The 21,537-nt window shown below is 41.6% G+C and overlaps 1 protein-coding gene and 1 long non-coding RNA gene across 9 annotated transcripts in view; one reads left to right on the top strand and one right to left on the bottom strand.

Annotated features, from left to right (window-relative positions):
* Positions 1–21,537, bottom strand: part of LOC6539180 (transcription-associated protein 1) — a 175,759-nt gene that overhangs the window by 53,123 nt on the left and 101,099 nt on the right. For 7 of the 8 annotated variants that reach the window (XR_005560210.1, XR_005560209.1, XM_015189784.3 and 4 more), the window contains one exon: positions 16,279–17,671. Coding sequence is in view for 6 of the 8 variants with exons in the window: in XM_015189784.3 (XP_015045270.1) it covers positions 16,279–17,671 (1,393 nt within the window). In the remaining 2 variants the exon portion in view is untranslated. Of the gene's footprint in view, positions 1–15,183; positions 15,305–16,278; positions 17,672–21,537 lie in introns of those variants that run through there. The other variant, XM_039371065.1, reaches the window with a different exon arrangement.
* On the top strand, positions 4,370–7,005 carry LOC120320688. The gene is made up of 2 exons (XR_005560212.1): positions 4,370–6,163; positions 6,232–7,005. It is a non-coding gene; the product is annotated as an uncharacterized LOC120320688 (long non-coding RNA).

Raw genomic sequence — 21,537 nt, 5'->3', positions numbered from 1 at the left:
AAATGAAAAAATATCACAACATTTTTCAAAAGTGTGGGCGTATCAGCTTTGGGCGGTTTGAGGGCGTTAGAGGGGGTGTGGCAAAAAGTGTTTTGGTAAATCGATAGAAAATTACAAGACTAATACAAAAATGAAAAAATTTCAAAACATTTTTCAAAAGTGTGGGCGTGGCAGTTTTGGGCGGTTTGTGGGCGTTAGAGTGGGCGTGGCAAAAAGTTTTTTTCTAAATAGATAGAAAATTACAGGACTAATACAAGCATGAAAAAATTTCAAAACATTTTTTAAAAGTGTGGGCGTGGCAGTTTTGGGCGGTTTGTGGGCGTGTTTGTGGGCGTGTTTGTGGGCGTGGCAACATGAACCGACAAACTTGCGCTGCTTCTATGTCCCTGGAGTTTGTATGCTTAATCTCAACTTTCTAGCTTTTGTAGTTCCTCAGATCTCGACGTTCATACGGACGGACAGACGGACAGACGGACAGACGGACGGAGAGACGGACGGACAGACGGACGGAGAGACGGACGGACAGACGGACATGGCCAGATCGACTCGGCTATTGATCCTGATCAAGAATATATATACTTTATATGGTCGGAAACGCTTCCTTCTGCCTGTTACATACTTTTCAACGAATCTAGTATACCCTTTTACTCTACGAGTAACGGGTATAATTAACGGAATTTTGTTTGGATACCAATGGGCGAAAGAGCGCTTTGCACGACAGATCATTTGAACACTCTAGCATAGATGCGGACGGTGAGGATGACGATGCAGTAAGTGTTTCGGGTTCATCTAATTATCAAAATATTAGTTAGCACGTAGGCTAGCGATTTACTCTACGCGATGTCCAAGACAGCGATTCATAATTTTCTGGCTCAGACCACGAAGACGTCAATCGTTGCAATAACCGTCTATAGTTTTCTTTTTTTTTTAATACCTTGCTATTCCTCTCGGGAACTTAGGGCTTCTACGAGAGCCTTACACCTAGTCTCACCATTTCCTATTAAAATGAAAGAGGCTTGCGTCCAAGCTAAGTAAATTGTATTCTTAAATTTTTTCCTTTGCAACCCTTATCACTGTGTTTACAGAGACTTGGTTAAAGCCGTAAGTACTAAACTCTGAAGTTGTACCAAGTATGTACACAATGTACAGGTATGATCGCTCTCTAGGCGTCTAAATTGCGGTTAGGTTTACCCTCACGTCAGAAGAGATACTTTTTTACGAGTCCCGTTCATCATGCAGGGAAGAAGCCAAGGCTGCCGAACGCGTTGTTTGCCGAACAGGACGGGCAGGATTACAGCAGCGAACGCGGTATCCTAATTGCGGTTAGGTCTACCCTCACGTCAGAAGAGGTACTTTTTAACGAGTCCCGAAACGTTGAATTCATAAAGCTAAAATTTTCCGATAGCTCTGTTTATATTACGTGCTCTTATATTCGTGCTGCTCTTATATTCAGTGCCCTGGCACTGAAGAAAAATCGAATATGCTTTTCCCTATAGCACAACATGACTTTATTGACGACTTGCTCCACTTGAGGTAGTCGCATGTTAATTATATTTATACCCGTTACTCGTAGAGTAAAAGGGTATACTAGATTCGTTGAAAAGTATGTAACAGGCAGAAGGAAGCGTTTCCGGCCATATGAAGTATATATATTCTTGATCAGGATCAATTGCCGAGTCGATCTGGCCATATCCGTCTGTCCGTCAGTCTGTCTGTCCGCCTTTCCGTCTGTCTGTCCGTCCGTATGAACGCTGAGATCTCAGTAACTACAAAAGCTACAAAGTTGAGATTAAGCATACAGACTCTAGAGACATGAAAGCAGCGCCAGTTTGTCGAGTCATGTTGCCACGCCCAAAAACCGCCCAAAGCTGCCACGCCCACACTTTTGAAAAATGTTTAGATATTTTTGTTCATTTTTGTATTAGTTTTGCAAATTTCCATCGATTTGCAAAACACTTTTTGCCACGCCCACCCTAACACCTACAAACCGCCAAAAACTGTTTAAGACTCTCCTTCTCCCTTCCACTAACTGAGTAACGGGTATCAGATAGTCGGGGAACTCGACTATAGCGTTCTCTCTTGTTTATACTGCAATTCATTTTTAACTGGGCGTGGCAACATGAATCGACAAACTTGCGCTGCGTCTATGTCTCTGGAGTCTGTATGCTTAATCTCAACTTTGTAGCTTTTGTAGTTCCTGAGATCACAGCGTTCATACGGACGGACAGACAGACGGACAGACGGACATGGACATATCGACTCGGCTATTGGTCCTGATCAAGAATATATATACTTTATATGGTCGGAAACCCTTCCTTCTGCCTGTTACATACTTTTCAACGAATCTAGTATACCCTTTTACTCTACGAGTAACGGGTATAAAAATATTTATGGCATCGGCCATTATGTTGCAAGAATAAGGATCGAACCAATTAAAGCCAGAAAGCCTTACGAAAACAAGGCACGGATCAGGAAAACCTCTAGGCTTCCGACTCAGAGGATTTGGTTGACCGATTCTTATGTATATAGATACATACATATATACATATGCCGGCTAGCCCGCGAGAACAACATGCGCTCGTTATACCAGCAGATTGCACGGATTGCCCACCACAGACGGAACCAGCCAGTCAGAGACCTAGAAGGCAACCACTTATCTAATGATGATGCACAGATCCGGAGGTGGCGCCAACACTTCATGGGAATAAGCCACACCACATCACCAAATGTGGCTACGGAGTATAGAAGCATTGCGCCACCAAGTGGGAATACCAGGATACCCTCTACACCCCCGCATATAAGAGAGATTGTGAATGCAATAAAAAAGCTAAAGCGCAACAGGGCAGCCGGCGAGGACAACATACCAGCCGAACTGCTTCAAGTTGACACTCAGCTGATGGCTGATACGCTGCATCCACATTTCGCACGCATATGGGAAGGCGAGACTATGCCTGACTCCTGGAAAAGCGGAATCATCGTGAAGCTCCCCAAGATAGGCAGTCAGCGACTGCAACCACTGGAGAGGGATAACACTGCTCAACACCAGCTATAAAATCCTAGCTACACTGCTTAACGGACGAATCCAAGAAAAATTCGAGCCAACAATCCGAGACGAACAGGCAGGCTTCAGACCACACAGGAGTTGCGAAGATACGCATAATTACCGAGCAAGCTGTGGAATAGAGAGCCCCGCTTTACCTCCTGTTTATTGACCAGGATACTCTCTACACCCCCGCATATAAGAGAGATTGTGAATGCAATAAAAAAGCTAAAGAAGGCGTTCGACTCAGTTGAAAGGGCAGCAATGTGGCGATCACTTGCTAGGAAAGGAGTACCTGCGAACCTCATCGCTATCATCAAATCGATGTAGGACGATGCCAACTTGGCGGTACTGCACAACGGGAAAACAAGTGAACCTTACCAGACGAGCACCGGAATTCGAAAAGGATGCCCGCTATCACCTCTACTCTTCAACATCGTGGTCGACGAGTTAATGAGCGAAGCATGCTCGTCCAAGCGCGGAATTACGTGAAGCCTCACCAGACACCTTGAGGACTTGGACTATGCTGACGACATTTGTCCCGGCATAGACTCGGCGACATACGGACATACATACATACATGCAGCAGCGTCTGACTCGAGATAAACGTAGCAAAAACAAAAGCTATGCGATTCAACCACTCCAACCAAGGAAACATCATCATACATGGGAACCTAATCGAGTTCGTCAACAGTTTCCCATACCTTGGCACCATCATATCCAACAGTGGAGGATTGGATGATGATGTCTCGAGTTGTCTTGGCAAAGCCCGCTCAGCATTTGGGAGACTATACCGCATTTGGAGAAACAGACAAATAAGCCGACGAACAAATCTCCGGATCTACAATGCGTGTGTGAAATCCATACTGCTATACGGAAGTGAGACATGGCTCGCAACGAAAAAAATAACGCAGAAACTGCAGGTTTTCAGCAACAAATGCCTGAGAATCAAATTGGGGATATTCTGGCCAAACAGAATAGCCAACACAGAGCTGTGGCGCGTTACAAGCGAGCCCCCGATACACACCCAAATAAGGAAGAAGAACTGGATGTGGATAGGGCACGCTCTCAGGAGAAACCCTAGTAGCATAGTAAGAATGGCACTGGACTGGAACCCCCAAGGAAGCAGGAGGGTAGGAAGGCCAAGAGCAACATGGAGAAGAACCGCTCACCAAGAACTTGCCCAAATAAACATCACATGGGAAAATGCCAAACAGACAGCACAAAACAGAGTTAGATGGAAGGCTCTCGTAGAAGCCCTAAGTTTTCGAAAGAAATAAGAAGGAATTAAAAAAAAAAATATATATATATATAGCATTAAGAATCCATTATGTGCATTTTATATAGCATTAAAAATTATACGTATCTTAAATATGAGTTCAATAAAATAAGTAAAATTATGACAGCGGTGATAAGTTAAGTGTAATGTTCTTTTCGGAAATCATTACAATTATTTTGACTCCAAGACTCCAGCGACAAGTTTGTTGACCTACGTTGCCACGCCCACTCTAACGCCAAAAACTGTCAGTGTAGAAATGTCTGCTTCGCACGGCCACTAGCTAAGTAACGGGTATCAGATAGTCGGAGAACTCGACTATAGCATTTTTCTTTTGTTGTTCTTTCGTTTTCTGAATTGTGTTTTGTAGTAGTGAGTAACTATATTTCTATTAGTCATTGGTCAGAGTCTGTCAGCTCCATATTTTTGGTTAGTTTAAATGGATTTTCTAATTTGACTTTATCTAGTGGGCCTTTTTTGTATCTAGTGTCGACTTCATATTCCGTTCTGCCGTTATTTATTTGGTTTATTATGTTTTCTATTTGGAAACAACCAGCTCAGTGTCTGATGGTCACTAGATATTTCAAAGTGTCTTCCAAGTAAGTAGTGTTGAAAAGTCTTTGTCGCCCAAACAATTGCTAAGAGATCCTTTTCAATTGTGCTGTAGTTTGTTTCATGTTCATGTTCGAGTGTCCCTCTTGTGAGAGTACTGCACCTAAAGCAACATCCCTTGCGTTGGCGGTTAATGTAATTTTTTTTTTTAAAGTCAGGTACTTTAAGAATTGGATCCTCTGATATTACTTATTTTAATTTTTTGAATGGCGAGTCATATTCTGGGTAGCTGGTGTCAATTTTTTGTTCTTTTTTAAACACTTTGTCATGGGTCTGCAAAGTTTGGAATGAACTTACGGTACTTTCCCGAGAAAAGCCTTTTTTTAGTTTAGTGGGAATCGGATATCAGTTTTTCGAAAACTAGTCCAAGCGATTGTAGGTTCTCTTCCATGAATGCCGAAAACACAATTATGACGCCCAAGTACAGGAGACAATGCTAATTTAAAAAAAAAGTCGCCAAATATGATTCATGCACCGTTGAAAGGTAGCTGGTGTGTTTTTAATCCAAATGGCATACGCAAGTAATCATATTGACCGTGCTTGGTGTAAAAGGCTGTTTTTAAAACTAAATCTGCATCCATTTCATACTGGTGGACATCCTTGGCCAGGCCTATATTTGTAAAGTACTTGCATCTGCCTAGTTTTCCTAAAATTTCGTCAATGTTTGGGATTGGGTGTCTGTCTGTGATGAAATGTCAACTTATCACCCTCGTGGTCCTATATGTCATTGATTTTCTTTTTTATTTAGATGTTCCAATCTGTATAGGTGAGATCCTAATATGGGTGAATTATTTCTTGGTTGTCTGAGCATAGTGTCAGGTGCCATGCCTACATCTTGAAAGTAACTCAATTCTTGTGCTGCTTTGCCCTCAATTTATTTGTATTTGTTTTTGTAAAGAGTCACCAGATGATCGTGGTAGCTTATTGTTGTTTCCCTCTCCCAACAAATTTCTTCTTGGTTTTCGTAGAATGGGTGCAATTAAAATTCCGTTGGTGTTGGGAACATAATCTTTGAAGGTATGGTTATACTTTTATTGACAATAAGCGGTCCATTTCTGGTATGGTATTCTGAATTGGTAGGTCAAAAATCTTTTGGTATATTAAGTTAACTGTGAGTTTTATATCAATAAGACATTTTCAATTATTTTCTTTGTATTTAGTTGTTATATATTGGGTTTTTTCAAAGCTGGTGAAAGCAAGGCACGTGAGCTAGACGGCTGTACTAATCCTTTAGTGTAGGGAGGTTTTTCAAGCAAGACTGTTTGACAAAATTCTATTAATAGCTTCCCTGTTAATGTCATAGGTGGCTAATCAATTATGGGGTCCGTGACATCTGAGCAAATGCAACCTCCAGAAACAATCCAGCCTAACCGAGTCTCTTGCATTATCGCCAATCCTGGCAGACGCTTGACTTGACCGAAGCACAGCAGTTCGTAAAAGAGACTGGCGCCAATCAATAAATCTATGCGTTGAGGACTATGAAAATCTGGGTCCGAAAGCTTAAGATTTTAGGGGTATATTCAAGGTGCAAATATCAATGTTAAAGTAGGGCTTACTCTGCTCAGTCCGTCTCAAACCTAGAATTGCCTATTCCGGTAACACGAGCTGATGATTTTGCAATCTTAAGTGATGATTTGTGATCCAGAGTCAAAGATCCATGGCAACGAAAAACAATGATTCCTGAAGGAATTCTTAAAACTCTTGCAGTAATGAATTGAGTGCCCAGACGCTTTGAAAAGGTCGCAGGGTTGTGACTTGTGGCAAGAAGGGCGGACCTACCACGTATGCCACGTTGGAATTAAATTCTTTAAGACCGACACCTCCCATTCCGCCTGATTTGTCGAATCCAGCTTTTGAAGAAGTACTTGCATTCAGCGATCTGTTCCACTGAGCCCATTCCACGAAGAGCGCGAGTATGAGCGTTAAATTTATCGGACAGTTCACTAAGCATTGAAATTGAACCACTCTGCACTACCCTTAGCCACAGAATTTTTATAATGTGTGCCAGAAAAACCAAGCGACGATTAGAAAATCTGTTTTGTAATAAATCGAATGCTAAAGCATAGTTGCCATCCGATATTTCCAGTGAGCGAATGTCTTCTAGCGCAGTTTACCTTAAACGTGAACGAAGAAGCTGTAGCTTTTCTATGTTTGAGAGGCGAGGATGGCTATCTATTATCGTTGTAAACATAGAATAAAAATCTAGCCAAATAACAAAGCCTCCATAGAATTTTAGAAGCTCAAGAGGCGGCAGCGACGGTGTCCTATGCCGGGTTGGACGCTGCTGTTGAGCGCAATCACATGGAGAAACTCCGTCAGCAAATGTTGAGCACGGATGCATTTGCGACGCGCATTTTGGGTCACGAGAATGTCATCAAACTTCTTTGATAAATTTAGTTAAAATTCAGTTATTCGAGCTCGTTGAGAACTTTTCTACTTGTTTACTGAAGCTCATCGATCAGCTAAAACCTCATATGGAGGACGGACTTGTCAAATTAATTAATGCAGCGCTTGATAAGGAGTCCATTAAACGTTTCACTATAAATGTCAGTCGCCCTAAAAATATCACCCTGTGCATCAGCGGTAACGTTTCCATTTTCAGCAGCCATGGCAAAAGCTTCACTAGCAAAGCGAAAGAATCAGCCGCTCTAAATTCAATTCAAGCGGTAGGATGAGCGCAAGAAGAATTAGCGGCAGCTTCAGTTCCTTGGCTATGTGCGCGCAAAATATACCTCCATATGTATATGCACTTACGCAACCAACGGAATTACTTTCTAATGCTCACTGCCTTTAATCTTGTCTGGATATTGCCGACATAAATTGTTGTTCAGCCAGCACACACACCAGCAACGGCAATTTTATTAAAGCTAAAGCTTTAAACAGCTTTGTATAATTTGAACTATTTGAACTGTATTGTTTATGCACCGGAGTCACCAATTATTGAGCTAATAAATTTATTTTTTACGTATTTTCCAAAAAAAAGAAGGACGAATAAAAACATAAATTTAGTAACGGCTGGTGGCTGCGAAACTCGACACGCATTTTATCCAATCTTTCTTCAACGATAATACTTTGCCACTGCTCGTAAAAAAGTGCAGAAGCTGTCTTCAAGCTTCAGTTTGGGCAAAGACGCCAGTCGCCGTTGCAAGTATACGGTTAATTTCAAATTAGTTCAACGGTTTGCTACGTATTTATATCTGGCTTCCTTTTCCTTACAGACTTTTTATTTGACGCAAAAATTGTATTTTTCACTGACTACACGGCGACGTCAGTATATGGCAGACTTTTGTCTCGAATGGGGTTAAATGGCTGAATTACAAAACCATGCCATTTATGGACCACCCCTAAATATGTATGTTTTTATTATAAATAATACATACACCTAAAAATGATTCGGAGCTATCAGATTATTGTGTTATGGAGAGAGTCCACTTCGGGATTTGCCTGCACTGGTTTCTCAACTAGTGATTCCACCTGTCCCGATTAGTATACCGCCACAAATAAATATTGAGTCCGGACCACCGGCACAATTTGGCTCTACAAATACACAATCTGCAGTGCAAAAACCTCTCACGGGGGTTCCACTAAATAAACAAATTTTCGTTTCTCGGCTTTCCCATGATCAAACATCATCTGATGTCCCTTATATATAAGACAAAACAAAAGCCGATATCATAAAAGTGGAAAAATGTAACTTTTCTTACGTTAGGTACATTTCATCTTTCAAGTAACTGTCCCTATTGTGGTAAAGGAGTTCGAAGCTTATATTATAAATAAGAAAAAGGGGGCACGTGGGAATTAAATTTCCCTCACGTGGCCAGACCACTGCACCACCCACCTTTTCTTCTTCTTCAAAAAACGAACATCTAGTCTCACCATTTCTATCAAAATGAAAGAGGCTTGCCATGCTAACTAAATAGTATTCTTAAATTTTTTCTTTGCAACCCATATCATTGTGTTTACAGAGACTTGGTTAAAGCCGTAAGTACTAAACTCTGAAGTTTTTCCAAGTGTGTACACAATGTACAGGTATGATCGCTCTCTAGGCGGGAAGGTGGAGTCTAAATTGCGGTTAGGTCTACCCTCACAACAGAAGAGATACTTTTTTACGAGTCCCGTTGGCCGTCAGTCGGGTTATTAGCAAGGGGAATAAAATGTAGTTTCAAGCTTGCTAGAAGAACGCGCCGTAATTGTCCATACACCCGGAAGTGCGACTATACTCTCCACGCGAGGGCGGCTGGAAACAGGTCCCCTGGCAAGGTTATGTCCCTGCCAGAGGATGCTGGCAAATGGTAGTCGGCCGTCCCGGGCCGGACTAAGGTGTCATTCGACCTGTGCCGAGAGTCAGCCTGACTGAGGGCCCGGGTCACAAAATAGCTCAGTCTCAAACGGAGAGCTCAGGGTACCTGAGCCCACCTGCCTGGCCAACACCGTAGGTTCGGGTTCGGGTGAACTCCGCCTTAAATCTGAGGCGACTGAGTGCAAGCCGCCCAAAGCCGTCGCCATGGGAACATCTCCAGGCCCTAGTGCCATGATGCCCCCTTCAGGCGCAGCCAAGGACGGCAAGCACTCAGTGGAAACCGGTAAAGGCAAACACATCTACGCAGAGAAACGATCTGCAGGTCAAATCCTACGCAGCCAGGAGAGATCGAAAACAGCTCCATCGGCTGAATGGATGAAGAAGGTGGAATGGGCTAGATCCGTTTTGCCAAACTTCGGCAAGGAAGCCCCTAACCACCTAAGCCCACAGAGGTCAAGTAGCGACCTCCGCCTAAGAGCGAGCGCTCCCAGGACGTTCCCTTCGACGCCTCGGCAAAGCGGCAACGCGTACAGCCAGGGCGATCCTTTGCGGAGATCGCGAAAAACCGCATTCTCCTGGGCGTGGTCGATAAAAACGACCCGAGTGGCAGGATTCCACGAAACAAGTGGAAGTGGGTTGAAGCAGCCCTAGCCACAAAATGCTTTAAAATTCCAGCCAAAGAACCTGGCCCCCTCCTGTCTGCAAAGACGTGGGATAGTTCCAAGGCGGCGTCAAGGTGATCGCCTGTGACGATGAACGCTCTGCGGAGCTGTACAAAGCCGCAGTAAAGGCGCTGGGGGAGGTGTATGAGGGCGCCGGACTTGTTGCGCTGAGCTGGTCCGACGTACCTTGCCCCGAACAAGGATCTGGATCCCGGCATCCATCAAGACCAGATTCTCACCATGCTGCAGCGTTGCCACCCGCATCTTCCCACCTCGGACTGGCGAGTGGTGAAGATCGACGAAATGGAAGAGCCAACAAACCAGGCCATCCTCATCCTAAGCAAGGAGTCCCTAGCTCCCATTGAGGCCGCTCACGGGGAGCTAAATTCGGGTTTAGCTCAGTGACCATAAAGGTCTATAAGTCGGACTCCGCCAAGGAGGATCAGGAAGGAAGTGGAGGAGTGATCGAGGAGATTGCCGCCGAGATCGAGGCATCGGAAACCGAGGACGGCTACTCGACCGATGCCTCAAATCTCCGCAGCCTTGCGAACATGGGTCCAATGAAGGACCTAGACACATCGGACGAGGAGGGAGCCGATACAACCGTTGTGAAGATGCCCACAGCAGATGTCCGTGGGGCTTCTGCAGATAAACTCCACCACAGTAAGGCAGCTTCCGCTGCTCTTCGAGTCCATCTGGCTGAACATGGAGTCGACAGGTTTCAGGATTAGGGACTAAGGAATATAAGCTTCTAACAGCTACCAGCGAAGGTAAAGTAAGGGCCTGCATTTTAGCCAAAAAGCACCTTAGCATTTTTCTGCTCCATAATTACAGCGATGCAGATAACGCGGCAGCCACCGTGAAGTCAGCCATCTCCGTTCCGAGTGCTGTCATCGTACATGGCCTACGAAAGGCAAGAGCCGCCGGATGAGCTGGTAAGGAGACTGGTAGAAGACAGCGAAAAGCAAAACATAGGCCTACTAATAGGCTGTGATGCTAACGCCCACCATAAACAATGGGAAAGGACAGACACAAACGACCGCGGTGAGTCTCTTTTTAAGTTTATCTTTAGTTCAAATCTCTTCATATGTAATAAAGGTATTGACCCCACCTTTATCATTAAGAGCCGAAAAGAGGTAATAGACCTAACTCTCGTCTCTCGTCTAGTCTGATTTCACAGAAACCTGCAACTATGCACTAAAAAAGACCTGCCCCAATAGCAAACCCAAAAGAAAAAGAAAACCTCCCTGGTGGTCAGAGGAACTGTCCCCCCTCCGAATAGTCTGCAGAACCCTTTTTAACAGGGCCAAGGGAGGAAATGAAAAGGCCCTGTGGACCGCCTACAAGAGAGCCCTTGCAAACTACAAAAAAGCCATTAGGAAAGCAAAGCGATCCTCGTGGCATTCCTTCTGCTCAGAAATTGAAAATACAACTGAAGCAGCCAGAATTAGAAAAATCCTATCCAAATCGGCCACAACCCTAGGCTACCTTTAAAGAGCAGATGACTCCTGGATCAGCACGAGAAAGGAATCTCTGGAGATACTTCTATATACTCACTTTTCAGGAAACAGCCAAAATGCTCGCAACCACCAAACAAACAAACGCCACACTGGCAAGTATCGAACTGTGCATAGACCCAAAGGTCCATTGGGCCATACACAGCTTTACACCGTACAAATCTGCAGGTACAGACAAAATCATACCGGACAAATCCAACATGCGGGAAATATAGCCATAAACTGGCTTCGTGACATTTTTAAAAGATCCCTACTTCTTGGACACCTACCACAATCGTGGCTAGAGTCCCGAATTGTCTTCATCCCCAAAGCTGGGAAACCATCACACGACCCGCAAGGACTTCAGACCAATCAGTCTGTCATCCTTCCTACCAAAGACCCTTAAAAGAATCTTCGGCCTGCATCTGAGATCAACTCTCAACCCTAGTCTGATCACAGACACGCAACACGCCTACAAGAGAGGGAAATCGACAGAGACAGCACTACACTCTCTCGTCTCCAAGATACAAAAATCAATGTTCCAAAAGGAATATGCACTGGTAGCTTTCCTGGACATAGGAGCTTTTAACAACGTCATCCCAACGGCGATTACCGGAGCCTTGACAGACCTTGGGGTGGCCACTTGGTTTTACTCATAAACCAACTGCTCACCTGCAGGAAGGTTATGTCTTCACTAGGCGCGTCAACCCTCATTAGGCACGTCAGCAGAGGCACTCCGCAAGGAGGCGTCCTCTGCCCACTTCTATGGAACATAGCAGTCAACTCGATACTATGCGACATGGAGGGGGGGGCTGCAGGATAATAGCCTATGCGGATGACGTTGCTATTATCTTCACAGACAAATACCCCCAAACGCTATGCGATCTCATGAGCAAAAAACTCAGTGTTTTGTCCAGCTGGACCAAATATAACGGATTAGGAATTAAAGACCTCAAAGACAGAGCTGGTTCTCTTCACTAGGAAGTATAACATACCAGACCTAGTCTGGTCTAGACCTTTTCTTTCCTTCAGTAACAGCGCAAGATACCTGGGCGTAATACTTGACAGGTAACTAAATTGGAACTTGAACCTCACAGACAGAAATAAAAAAAGCTTCAATTTCACTTTTCACGTGCAAGAAAGCAAAAGGGCTCAAATGGGGCATGACACCCTATATAGTAAACTGGATATATACGGCCATTGTCAGACCAATACTACAGTACGGAGTCGTGGTATAGTGGCCGGCTCTGAAAAAGAAATCCAGCATAAAAATGCTAGCAAAAATGCAAAGAGCTGCGGCACTCTGCATCAGCAGTGCTTTACGCACCACCCCAAACGAAGCCCTAAATGCCATACTCAACCTCCCAAGCCCAGAACTAGCTGGCATGGAACAGGCCACAGTAGCGGCAATCAGGTTTAGAGATACCAAACAGTGTAGAAAAAACATTAAAATAGTCCACTCCAGAACAGACTACTGCACCCCAACAGAGTACATACAAACACCTTTCAACACAATCATCCCAGAGAGGGATGATTGGAACTCACAAATACCTGGCCCCCAGAATGCTATATGATTCTTTACGGATGGGTCAAAACTACAGAACAGGGTAGGAGGAGAAGTTTACTCCGAACAGCTAGGCCTACGCACCTCTTTCAGACTCCCCGATCATTGCAGCTTCTTCCAGGCTGAAGTGGCAGCAATATGGGAGGCCCTAAAACACTTAAAATCACTAAAGCCGAAAGGCTTACATGTAAACATTTTCAGTGACAGCCAAGCAGCTATCAAATCGATTGGCTCAATCTCTAGTCACTCGAAAACAGTAACGAATTGCCGATCATATTTACACGAGATGACACAACAATTAATCAGCCTTATATGGGTACCCGGACACAGGGACATAGAAGGCAACTGCATCGCAGATGAACTAGCTCGAGAGGGCTTGGAGGGCATGAGTATGCCTTTAGCCACTTGTAAACTACTACTTAGGGACCACCTGAACCGTAACAAACAGACAATATGGGAAAACACCACACACTGTCGCCTAACAAGCCAAATATGGCCAAAAATAAGCTCAAAGAGAAGGTCAAAACTTTAAAGATTGACCAGAGCAAACCTCATCACAGGGAATTGGATGATAGGCACCCATGCCAGAAGACTAAATGCCCCGTATAATGATTTCTGCCGAAACATACACGGTATCACAACGGACCTCTAATGGTCTAAGTGCGTCGGATAACCGACGGCCGGTAAAACCTAACCTAACCTAACGAGTCCCGTTCATCATGCAGGGAAGAAGCCAAGGCTGCCGAACGCGTTGTTTGACGAACAGGACGGGCAGGATTACAGCAGCGAACGCGGAATCCTAATTGCGGTTAGGTCTACCCTCACGTCAGAAGAGGTACTTTTTAACGAGTTCCGAAACGTTGAATTCATAAAGCTGTAATTTTCCGATAGCTCTGTTTATATAACGTGCTCTTATATTTGTGCTGCTCTTATATTCAGTGCCCTGGCACTGAAGAAAAATCGAATATACTTTTCCCTATAGCACAACATGACTTTATTGACGGCTTTCTCCACTTAAGGTAGTCGCATGCTAATTATATTTATACCCTTACTCGTAGAGTAAATGGGTATACTAGATTCGTTGAAAAGTATGTAACAGGCAGAAGGAAATGTTTCCGACCATATGAAGTATATATATTCTTGATCAGGATCAATAGTCGAGTCGATCTGGCCATGTCCGTCTGTCCGTCCGTCTGTCCGTCTGTCTGTCCGCCTGTCCGTCTATCTGTCCGTCCGTATGAACGCTGAGATCCTAGGAACTACATAAGCTACAAAGTTGAGATTGAGCATACAGACTCCAGGGACATAGACGAGGCGCAAGTTTGTCGATTCATGTTGCAACGTTGTAAATGTTGTCAATTTCTATCGATTTGCCAAAAAAACTTTTTGCCACGCCCACTCTAACGCCCACAAACCACCCAAAGCTGCCACGCTACTCAGCTAGTGAAAGTGCGAGTCTTCAACACTGACAGTTTTTTGCAGTTTGTGGGCGTGGCAACATGAATCGACAGACAAAAGTTTTTTGGCAAATCGATAAAAATTTACAAGACTAATACAAAAATGAAAAATATCAAAACATTTTTCAAAAGTGTGGGCGTGGCAGCTTTGGGCGGTTTGTGGGCGTTAGAGTGGGCGTGGCAACATGAATCGACAAACTTGAGCTGCTTCTATGTCTCCGGAGTCCGTATGCTTAATCTCAACTTTCTAGCTTTTGTAGTTTCTTAGATCTCGACGTTCATACGGGCGGACGGACAGACGGACATGGCCAGATCGACTCGGCTATAAATCCTGATCAAGAATATATATACTTTATATGGTCGGAAACGCTTCCTTCTGCCTGTTACATACTTTTCAACGAATCTAGTATACCCTTTTACTCTACGAGCAACGGGTATAAAAATTAAAAAAATATCAAAACATTTTTCAAAAGTGTGGGGGTGACAGTTTTCGCCGGTCTGTAGGCGTTAGAGTGGACGTGGCAACATGGGTCATCAAACTGGAGCTGCATCTATGTCTGGAAACTGTATGCTTAATCTCAACTCTCTAGCTTTTATAGTTCCTTAGATCTTTACGTTTATACGGACAGACAGATGGATGGACAGACAGACTTGGCGAGATCGACTCGGCTATTGATCCTGATCAAGAATATATATATACATTATATATGTATATATACATTATACATTATATGGTCGAAGACACATCCTTCTGCCTGTTACATACTTTTTAATGAAGCTAATATACCCTTTTAACTTAGTTGCCTCCTATAAAACTGGTCAGTAGAATTTGATCCCAAGGCCCTAAAGGCGGACTTAATCGCCTCATCAACAGGAAAATCGATTGGTGTTTCGTATTTAGTAACGGATGTATTCACTGTAGATCTAACTATTAGTTGCATACCCCTTCTAAGTATTATGATCAGACTAAAATAGACTTTATCCTATTATCTCTGATACTACCTCTCGGCCGCTCTTTAAGCGATCAATACTAACTTTTTTAACACATTTATAGATCTTACTAATATTTATAAATTTTCTCGTTCGTTTACCATTTCCTATATAGCGTTGAACACTAGAATACACGGCAGCGCCTCTCGGTCAGTTGGGCGGGAGGTGTGGCCGTGGGATAAAATCAAATTAATTATTATAAGTGAGGGCGTGGCAGTTTTGGGTGGTTTGCGGGCATTAGAGCGGGCAATTAGAAGAAACAAACTTGCGCTGCCTATATGTATGTAACTCGAACTCGCATGCACGGTCAGACAGACATGGCCAGATCACCTCGGTTAGTGATTTTGGTCAATACTATATATATACTATACGGTCGACAACTCACAAGTAACGCCTATAATTGTTATATAGGATATTTGTTGTATAGGATAATTGTTAAGTGTTATTCCTATTCGTTATACACAATTTTTTCGATAATGTAAATTTCGAGCTATAAAAAAAAATATCATAAAGCTGCCATAGGAATGGGCACTTAAGTCACTTACAAAAGCAAGTGCTTGATGAGTATAAACAGCCAATATAGCCGCTCGTAAAGCGCTTCGCCCTTTAATTAAATTGTAGCTATTTTAAAACAAAGTTATAAACATTCGGAAAATAAATATTTCTAGTATTTTCCTTTTAAGAATGAAGACCTATAATAATTTTTGCAACTATCTATTATCTATCAATTGCGCAATAGTAATAGTACTAATAATAGTAATAGTAGTTGGAACTAAAGATTTGCGTAATGCTAGTTAAGATATTGAAAACTTTTCTTGGAATAGAGAGAGAATATGGCAAGGAAAAACAGTAACAATACTTTTAGAAAAATTTTAGCTTACCAATTGTAAAAAGTCGTGGTTCCAAAGTTGTGCAGAATGTATTGCCATCCATTAGTCCAATTTGCGCATTTGCCGGCTGATGTCTCAATAAATGCTTTTTTGGGGGTATTATATCAGCGAGAACGTCTTTATGCGGATCCATAACTTCAGAAACGGTTTTGGATTGTATTGTACCAATATGCTTAAGTAGTATCATAGATTCTTCTCTAACAATGGTATTAGGGCTTGTGATGTGACGCACAAGTTCGTGAATAACTTCATAAGTGGCTTTAACTTGTAAATCTTTTAGATCCATATTTTTATAACAGTCGCTTATTGGCGTTAAACAAATTTCCAACATGCTCTTCATATAATTTTTTGTTATTTCAATAGCCCCATTAGATACATCCCCCTCAAGGTCCATTAATACAAACATGAACGCTTTTATAAAATTAAAGAGATTTTGAAAAAGGGATCGCAAAGACATATGTTTGCATAAAAACTGAATAGCTTGGCAGCCGCCTACTTTTGAGTACCATGGCCGATCATAGCATAGGGATACCATTTTTTCAGCTAGATACTGGATTATAGGCAATTTACATGCTCTTTCTTTATTACCCATAATATTTGTTGCAGTGTCAAGTATAATACCCATACAAGCTATTCCTGGTTTGCATAACTCCTTTTCTTCATGACCCATGCAAGATGCTAAAGCATCTATTAATATCATGGGGTCAATTCCATGCGTGGCTTGGTATCCTTTTTGTGGAAAAGGACCTGACTGTTGTGAAATAGCTACCATAGTATAATGTCTGACAACAGCTGCCATTACTGGACACACAGAATCGCGCAAGTCCTTTGTTGCTGATGCAACCAACATTCCTATGAGGGCTGTTTGATGGATTTCTCGCACAGTTTCATTTCCGACTTTATGTTGAAATGTAGACCAATTCATTATTTTATTTTCAACAAAGTCTGCATGTGTAAAAAGTTTTAGCATCATATGTTTTTCATCATCCAAACTAATAAATGCAGCTAAGAAGCACCGGATTACTTCCCAGCTTTGCCTCCTATAAAACTGGTCAGTAGAATTCGATCCCAAGGCCCTAAAGGCGGACTTAATCGCCTCATCAACAGGAAAATCGATTGGTGTTTCGTATTCCTGAAAATAAGTTACAATCGAAATGGTTGGTTGGTCGTTTCGAATATACGACAAAGCTTGTGGCTCCACCATCATTTTTCGATTTCCACCACCAAATTTTCCAAGAACGCGAAAGGCAACCAAAGCGGCGTTGTCCTGGTTTCTTAAAGTTTTCCACAAGGCTTGCATCAAAGCAGCTCTTACTGGTTGTATATGATCATACAAAAAGTCAGGCTGTAAATTATCAACGCAAAGCTCTAAGGTTCGTAGGCCCTAAAAAAAGAAAAAAAAGTGGTTTAAATTAAACTTTTTTGTTGTAATTCGAAGACTTTTCTTTCTTTGCTGATTTTTAAAATTTATTTTTTTTTTTTTTTTTTTTTTAATCAAGCATATACATAGAAAACACAAAATAAAATAAACTTATACAAAACAGTAACCAAACAAAAAAAAAATTGATTTTGCACTCTTGTAATTTTTATACCCGTTACTCGTAGAGCAAAAGAGAATACTAGATTCGTTGAAAAGTATGTAACAGGCAGAAGGAAGCGTTTCCGACCATATAAAGTATATATATTCTTGATCAGGATCAATAGCCGAGTCGATCTGTCCGTATGAACGTCGAGATCTCAGAATCTAAAAGCTACAAAGTTGAGATTCAGCATGCGGACTCCAGAGACATAGACGCAGCGCAAGTTTGTTGATTCATTTTGCCACGCCTACTTTAGCGCTCACAAACCAACCATAACTGCCACGCCAACACCTATGAGAAATGGTTTAATATTTGTTTATTTTAATATTAGTCTTGTGAATTTCTATCGATTTGCAGAACAACTATTTGCCATGCCCACAAACTACCCCACACTGCCACGCCCACACTTTTGAATATTTTTTTGATATTTTTTTATTGTTTTATTAGTATGTTAAAAATCTATTGATTTGCAAAAAAAATATTTGCCACGCCCACTCAAAAGCCCACAAACTGCCAAAAACTGTCAGTGTTGAAATTTCTCCTTCGTACTTTCACTAGCTGAGTAACGGGTATCAGATATTCGGGGAACTCGACTATAGTGTTTTCTCTTGTTATTGATGCATTTGCCCAAGTTCAAGTATCTCAAAAATTTGAAGCTAAGAACTTTTAAGATCGTTGACTGAAAAGGTGCTTAACCTTTGCACCTTTTCCGGTAAACTTATTGACATTTGATATTTTGTTGATTGGGCATAAATATATTTGAGTGTCACGGGAATGGTTTGAACAAATTTAGCTCTTGCAGGTGATCAAAAATTCTCCGAAGACTTTTAAACGAGGCTTCACTTGCACCGGAATTATAATTTTCTTTCATAACGAAATTCGACAAGAGAGAACGCTATAGTCGAGTTCCCCGACTATCTGATACCCGTTACTCAGCACGTGGATGTGCGAAAAAGAAATTTCAACACTGACAGTTTTGGGCCACGCCCACACTTTTGAAAAATGTTTTGATATTTTTTCATTTTTGTATTGTGATTTGTCTTGTCTTGTATTGAGTATTTTGTCTTGTAAATTTCTATCGATTTGGCAAAAAACTTTTTGCCACCTCCCACAAACCGTCAAAAACTGTGTTTAAGACATTCTTTCTCCTTTCCACTAGCTGAGTAACGGGTATCAGATAGACGGGGAACTCGACTATAGTGTTCTCTTTTGTTTTAATTTGTGTAGTTTGTGGAATGGTGTACTGTGCACTATGTAGAATAACTTTATTGAGACTTGCAGTTTCTTTGTTTATGTTATTCATACGGACGGACAGACGGACGGACGGACAGACAACTATGAGAAATTTAACCACTTTTTCTGGCCTAAATTAATAACTCTAGAGCGGAAAGAGATATTTAGTTTGTGTTTTTTGTATAGTGTTACACTAGTCCATATCTTTAACGGTTCCGAAAATTGTGGGCGTGGCACCGCCATTCTATTGTTATACCCTTTACTCGTAGAGTAAAAGGGTATACTAGATTCGTTGAAAAGTATGTAACAGGCAGTAGGGAGCGTTTCCGACCATATAAAGTCTATTTTCGTGAGACTGAAGTTAAATTTAAAAGAGAACTCAAAATAGCCAAAAAAGAATCTGTGAAACAATTTACCTCAACCATTAATCTGCAATAAACGTATAAGAAATTTTGGGCCAATATTAGGACATTTTGTGGTCTGCACAATAGAAAATACATCCGTGTTATAAATTGCCCTGAATCATCCTCTCCTATCTGCTACGACAATACAATAGCCAACACATTCGCAAATTTCTGGTCCAACCAATCCAATGATCTAAATTTCTCTCCTACATTTATTAATAACAAATACAGCAAAACATATCCATACATAACATGTCCTTCCCGCTCAGTACAACAAATCGAATCTGACATCTCCCAAACTGAATTAGACTCCGCACTATCTAGCCTAAAAGGTCACACACCTGGAATCGACCGAATTTATTATCCAATGATAGCTAATGCCTCGGTAGCTGTGAAAACACGACTACTTAAACATTTCAACAACATTTTTCTTAGTCATATTCCACAACAATATAAAACTAACTTAGTAATTCCTATTGTCAAACCAAACACAGACATAACCTCAATCACCTCTTATAGACCATTCAGTCTAAACCCTTGTGTCGCCGAAATACTGGACAAAATTATAGCCAAAAGGGTTTGGTGGTTTGTATCAACAAACTAACTTATACAAACAAACCAAGTAGGTTTTAAGAGAGAGAGGTCCGTTGTAGATAATCTAGCTTGCATAGATCATCTCATAACGGAATCACTATCACACAAGCAACACATTTTTTTTTTTTTGGACAAACAAACGACATAAAAAGAGAAACAAAAAAAGAGACAAAGCAAAAAGGGCTAGTGCCCAATAAACAACAACAACAATGCCTCCCGATATAAATAGATTATTTAAATCATCCGACACTGGACTCAAATTCATAATCATAAAAAGAACAGACAATGAAACTTTTAAAAACGTAAGCCCATTCTTAAGGAAAAAAGTTATTGACTACGCATGCAACGGTGAAGTGGAAACAGCGAAGGTCACAAAAGAAGGATCGATGCTAATCATAAACTAAAGATACCCTACAAGCACAAAAACTTCTAAAAATGGTCAACTTTCACAACTTCCCCGTAGAAGCAAGTGAGCACAAAACCATCAACTTCTCCAAAGGAGTTATATACACCAATTATCTCCGTAACATCGACGACGAAACAATTGTAAATGAACTAAAACCCCAAAACGTGACAGAAATACGGAAAATTAAAAAAATTTAAAACAACGAACCTAAAGAAACTGGCCTCATCATTATGACCTTTGCATCACTAACGCTTCCAGAGACACTGATGATTGGATACGAGAGAGTGAATGTACGCCCATATATTCCTCTTCCCCTCAGATGCCGAAACTGCCTAAGATTTGGACATGCCCAGCATTTATAAAACAAAAGGAACTAACATCTATAAAAACCCTCAAAAAATTCGACCACAAAAAGGCCCTAATGATTTACTACTCACGACATACCCACCAACCTACTCTATACTCAACCATAACAACCGAAAAAACAATAAAAGAAGCCACGCCAATCTCCAAACTACCCATCGTCTTACCCAACTCACTTCAAAACGGTAAAAATACTGCCGCTAAGCCCCCATCTAGAAAAACAACAGCATATGATGACCTCGACACACTCATGGACACCACCCCGATCACTGCATCTACATCAACACTGAACTCCTCCATGCAAGAAGACCTAAAACTAAGAATCTACACCAACAAACAAAACACTCTCGCCAAACCCCTTAAATCTAAAGAAAAAACTGAACAAAAACAACAAAAAAACAATAGGAACAAAAACCCACTTCCTAACAGCGACAGCGACAGTATCTATTACAAACAAAAGCAAAATAAATACAAAAAAAAAATATAATGCAATTATACAATAAATCAGGTAAATTGTCTCTATTTCCCTAATTAATTAAAATCCCAATTTAAAAAAATGCTAAAAGTAATACAGTGGAACATGAACGGTTACATTAACCACTACAACCAATTGCAAATTATTATAAAAAAACACAACCCAAAGCTAATATTCATACAAGAAACACACTTA

This window comes from Drosophila yakuba, chromosome 2L (genome assembly GCF_016746365.2).
Source record: "Drosophila yakuba strain Tai18E2 chromosome 2L, Prin_Dyak_Tai18E2_2.1, whole genome shotgun sequence".
In the NCBI taxonomy this organism is placed as follows: domain Eukaryota; kingdom Metazoa; phylum Arthropoda; class Insecta; order Diptera; family Drosophilidae; genus Drosophila; species Drosophila yakuba.
The sequence above is the reverse complement of the archived record's forward strand: the minus strand, read 5'-3'. Positions and strand labels throughout refer to the sequence as shown.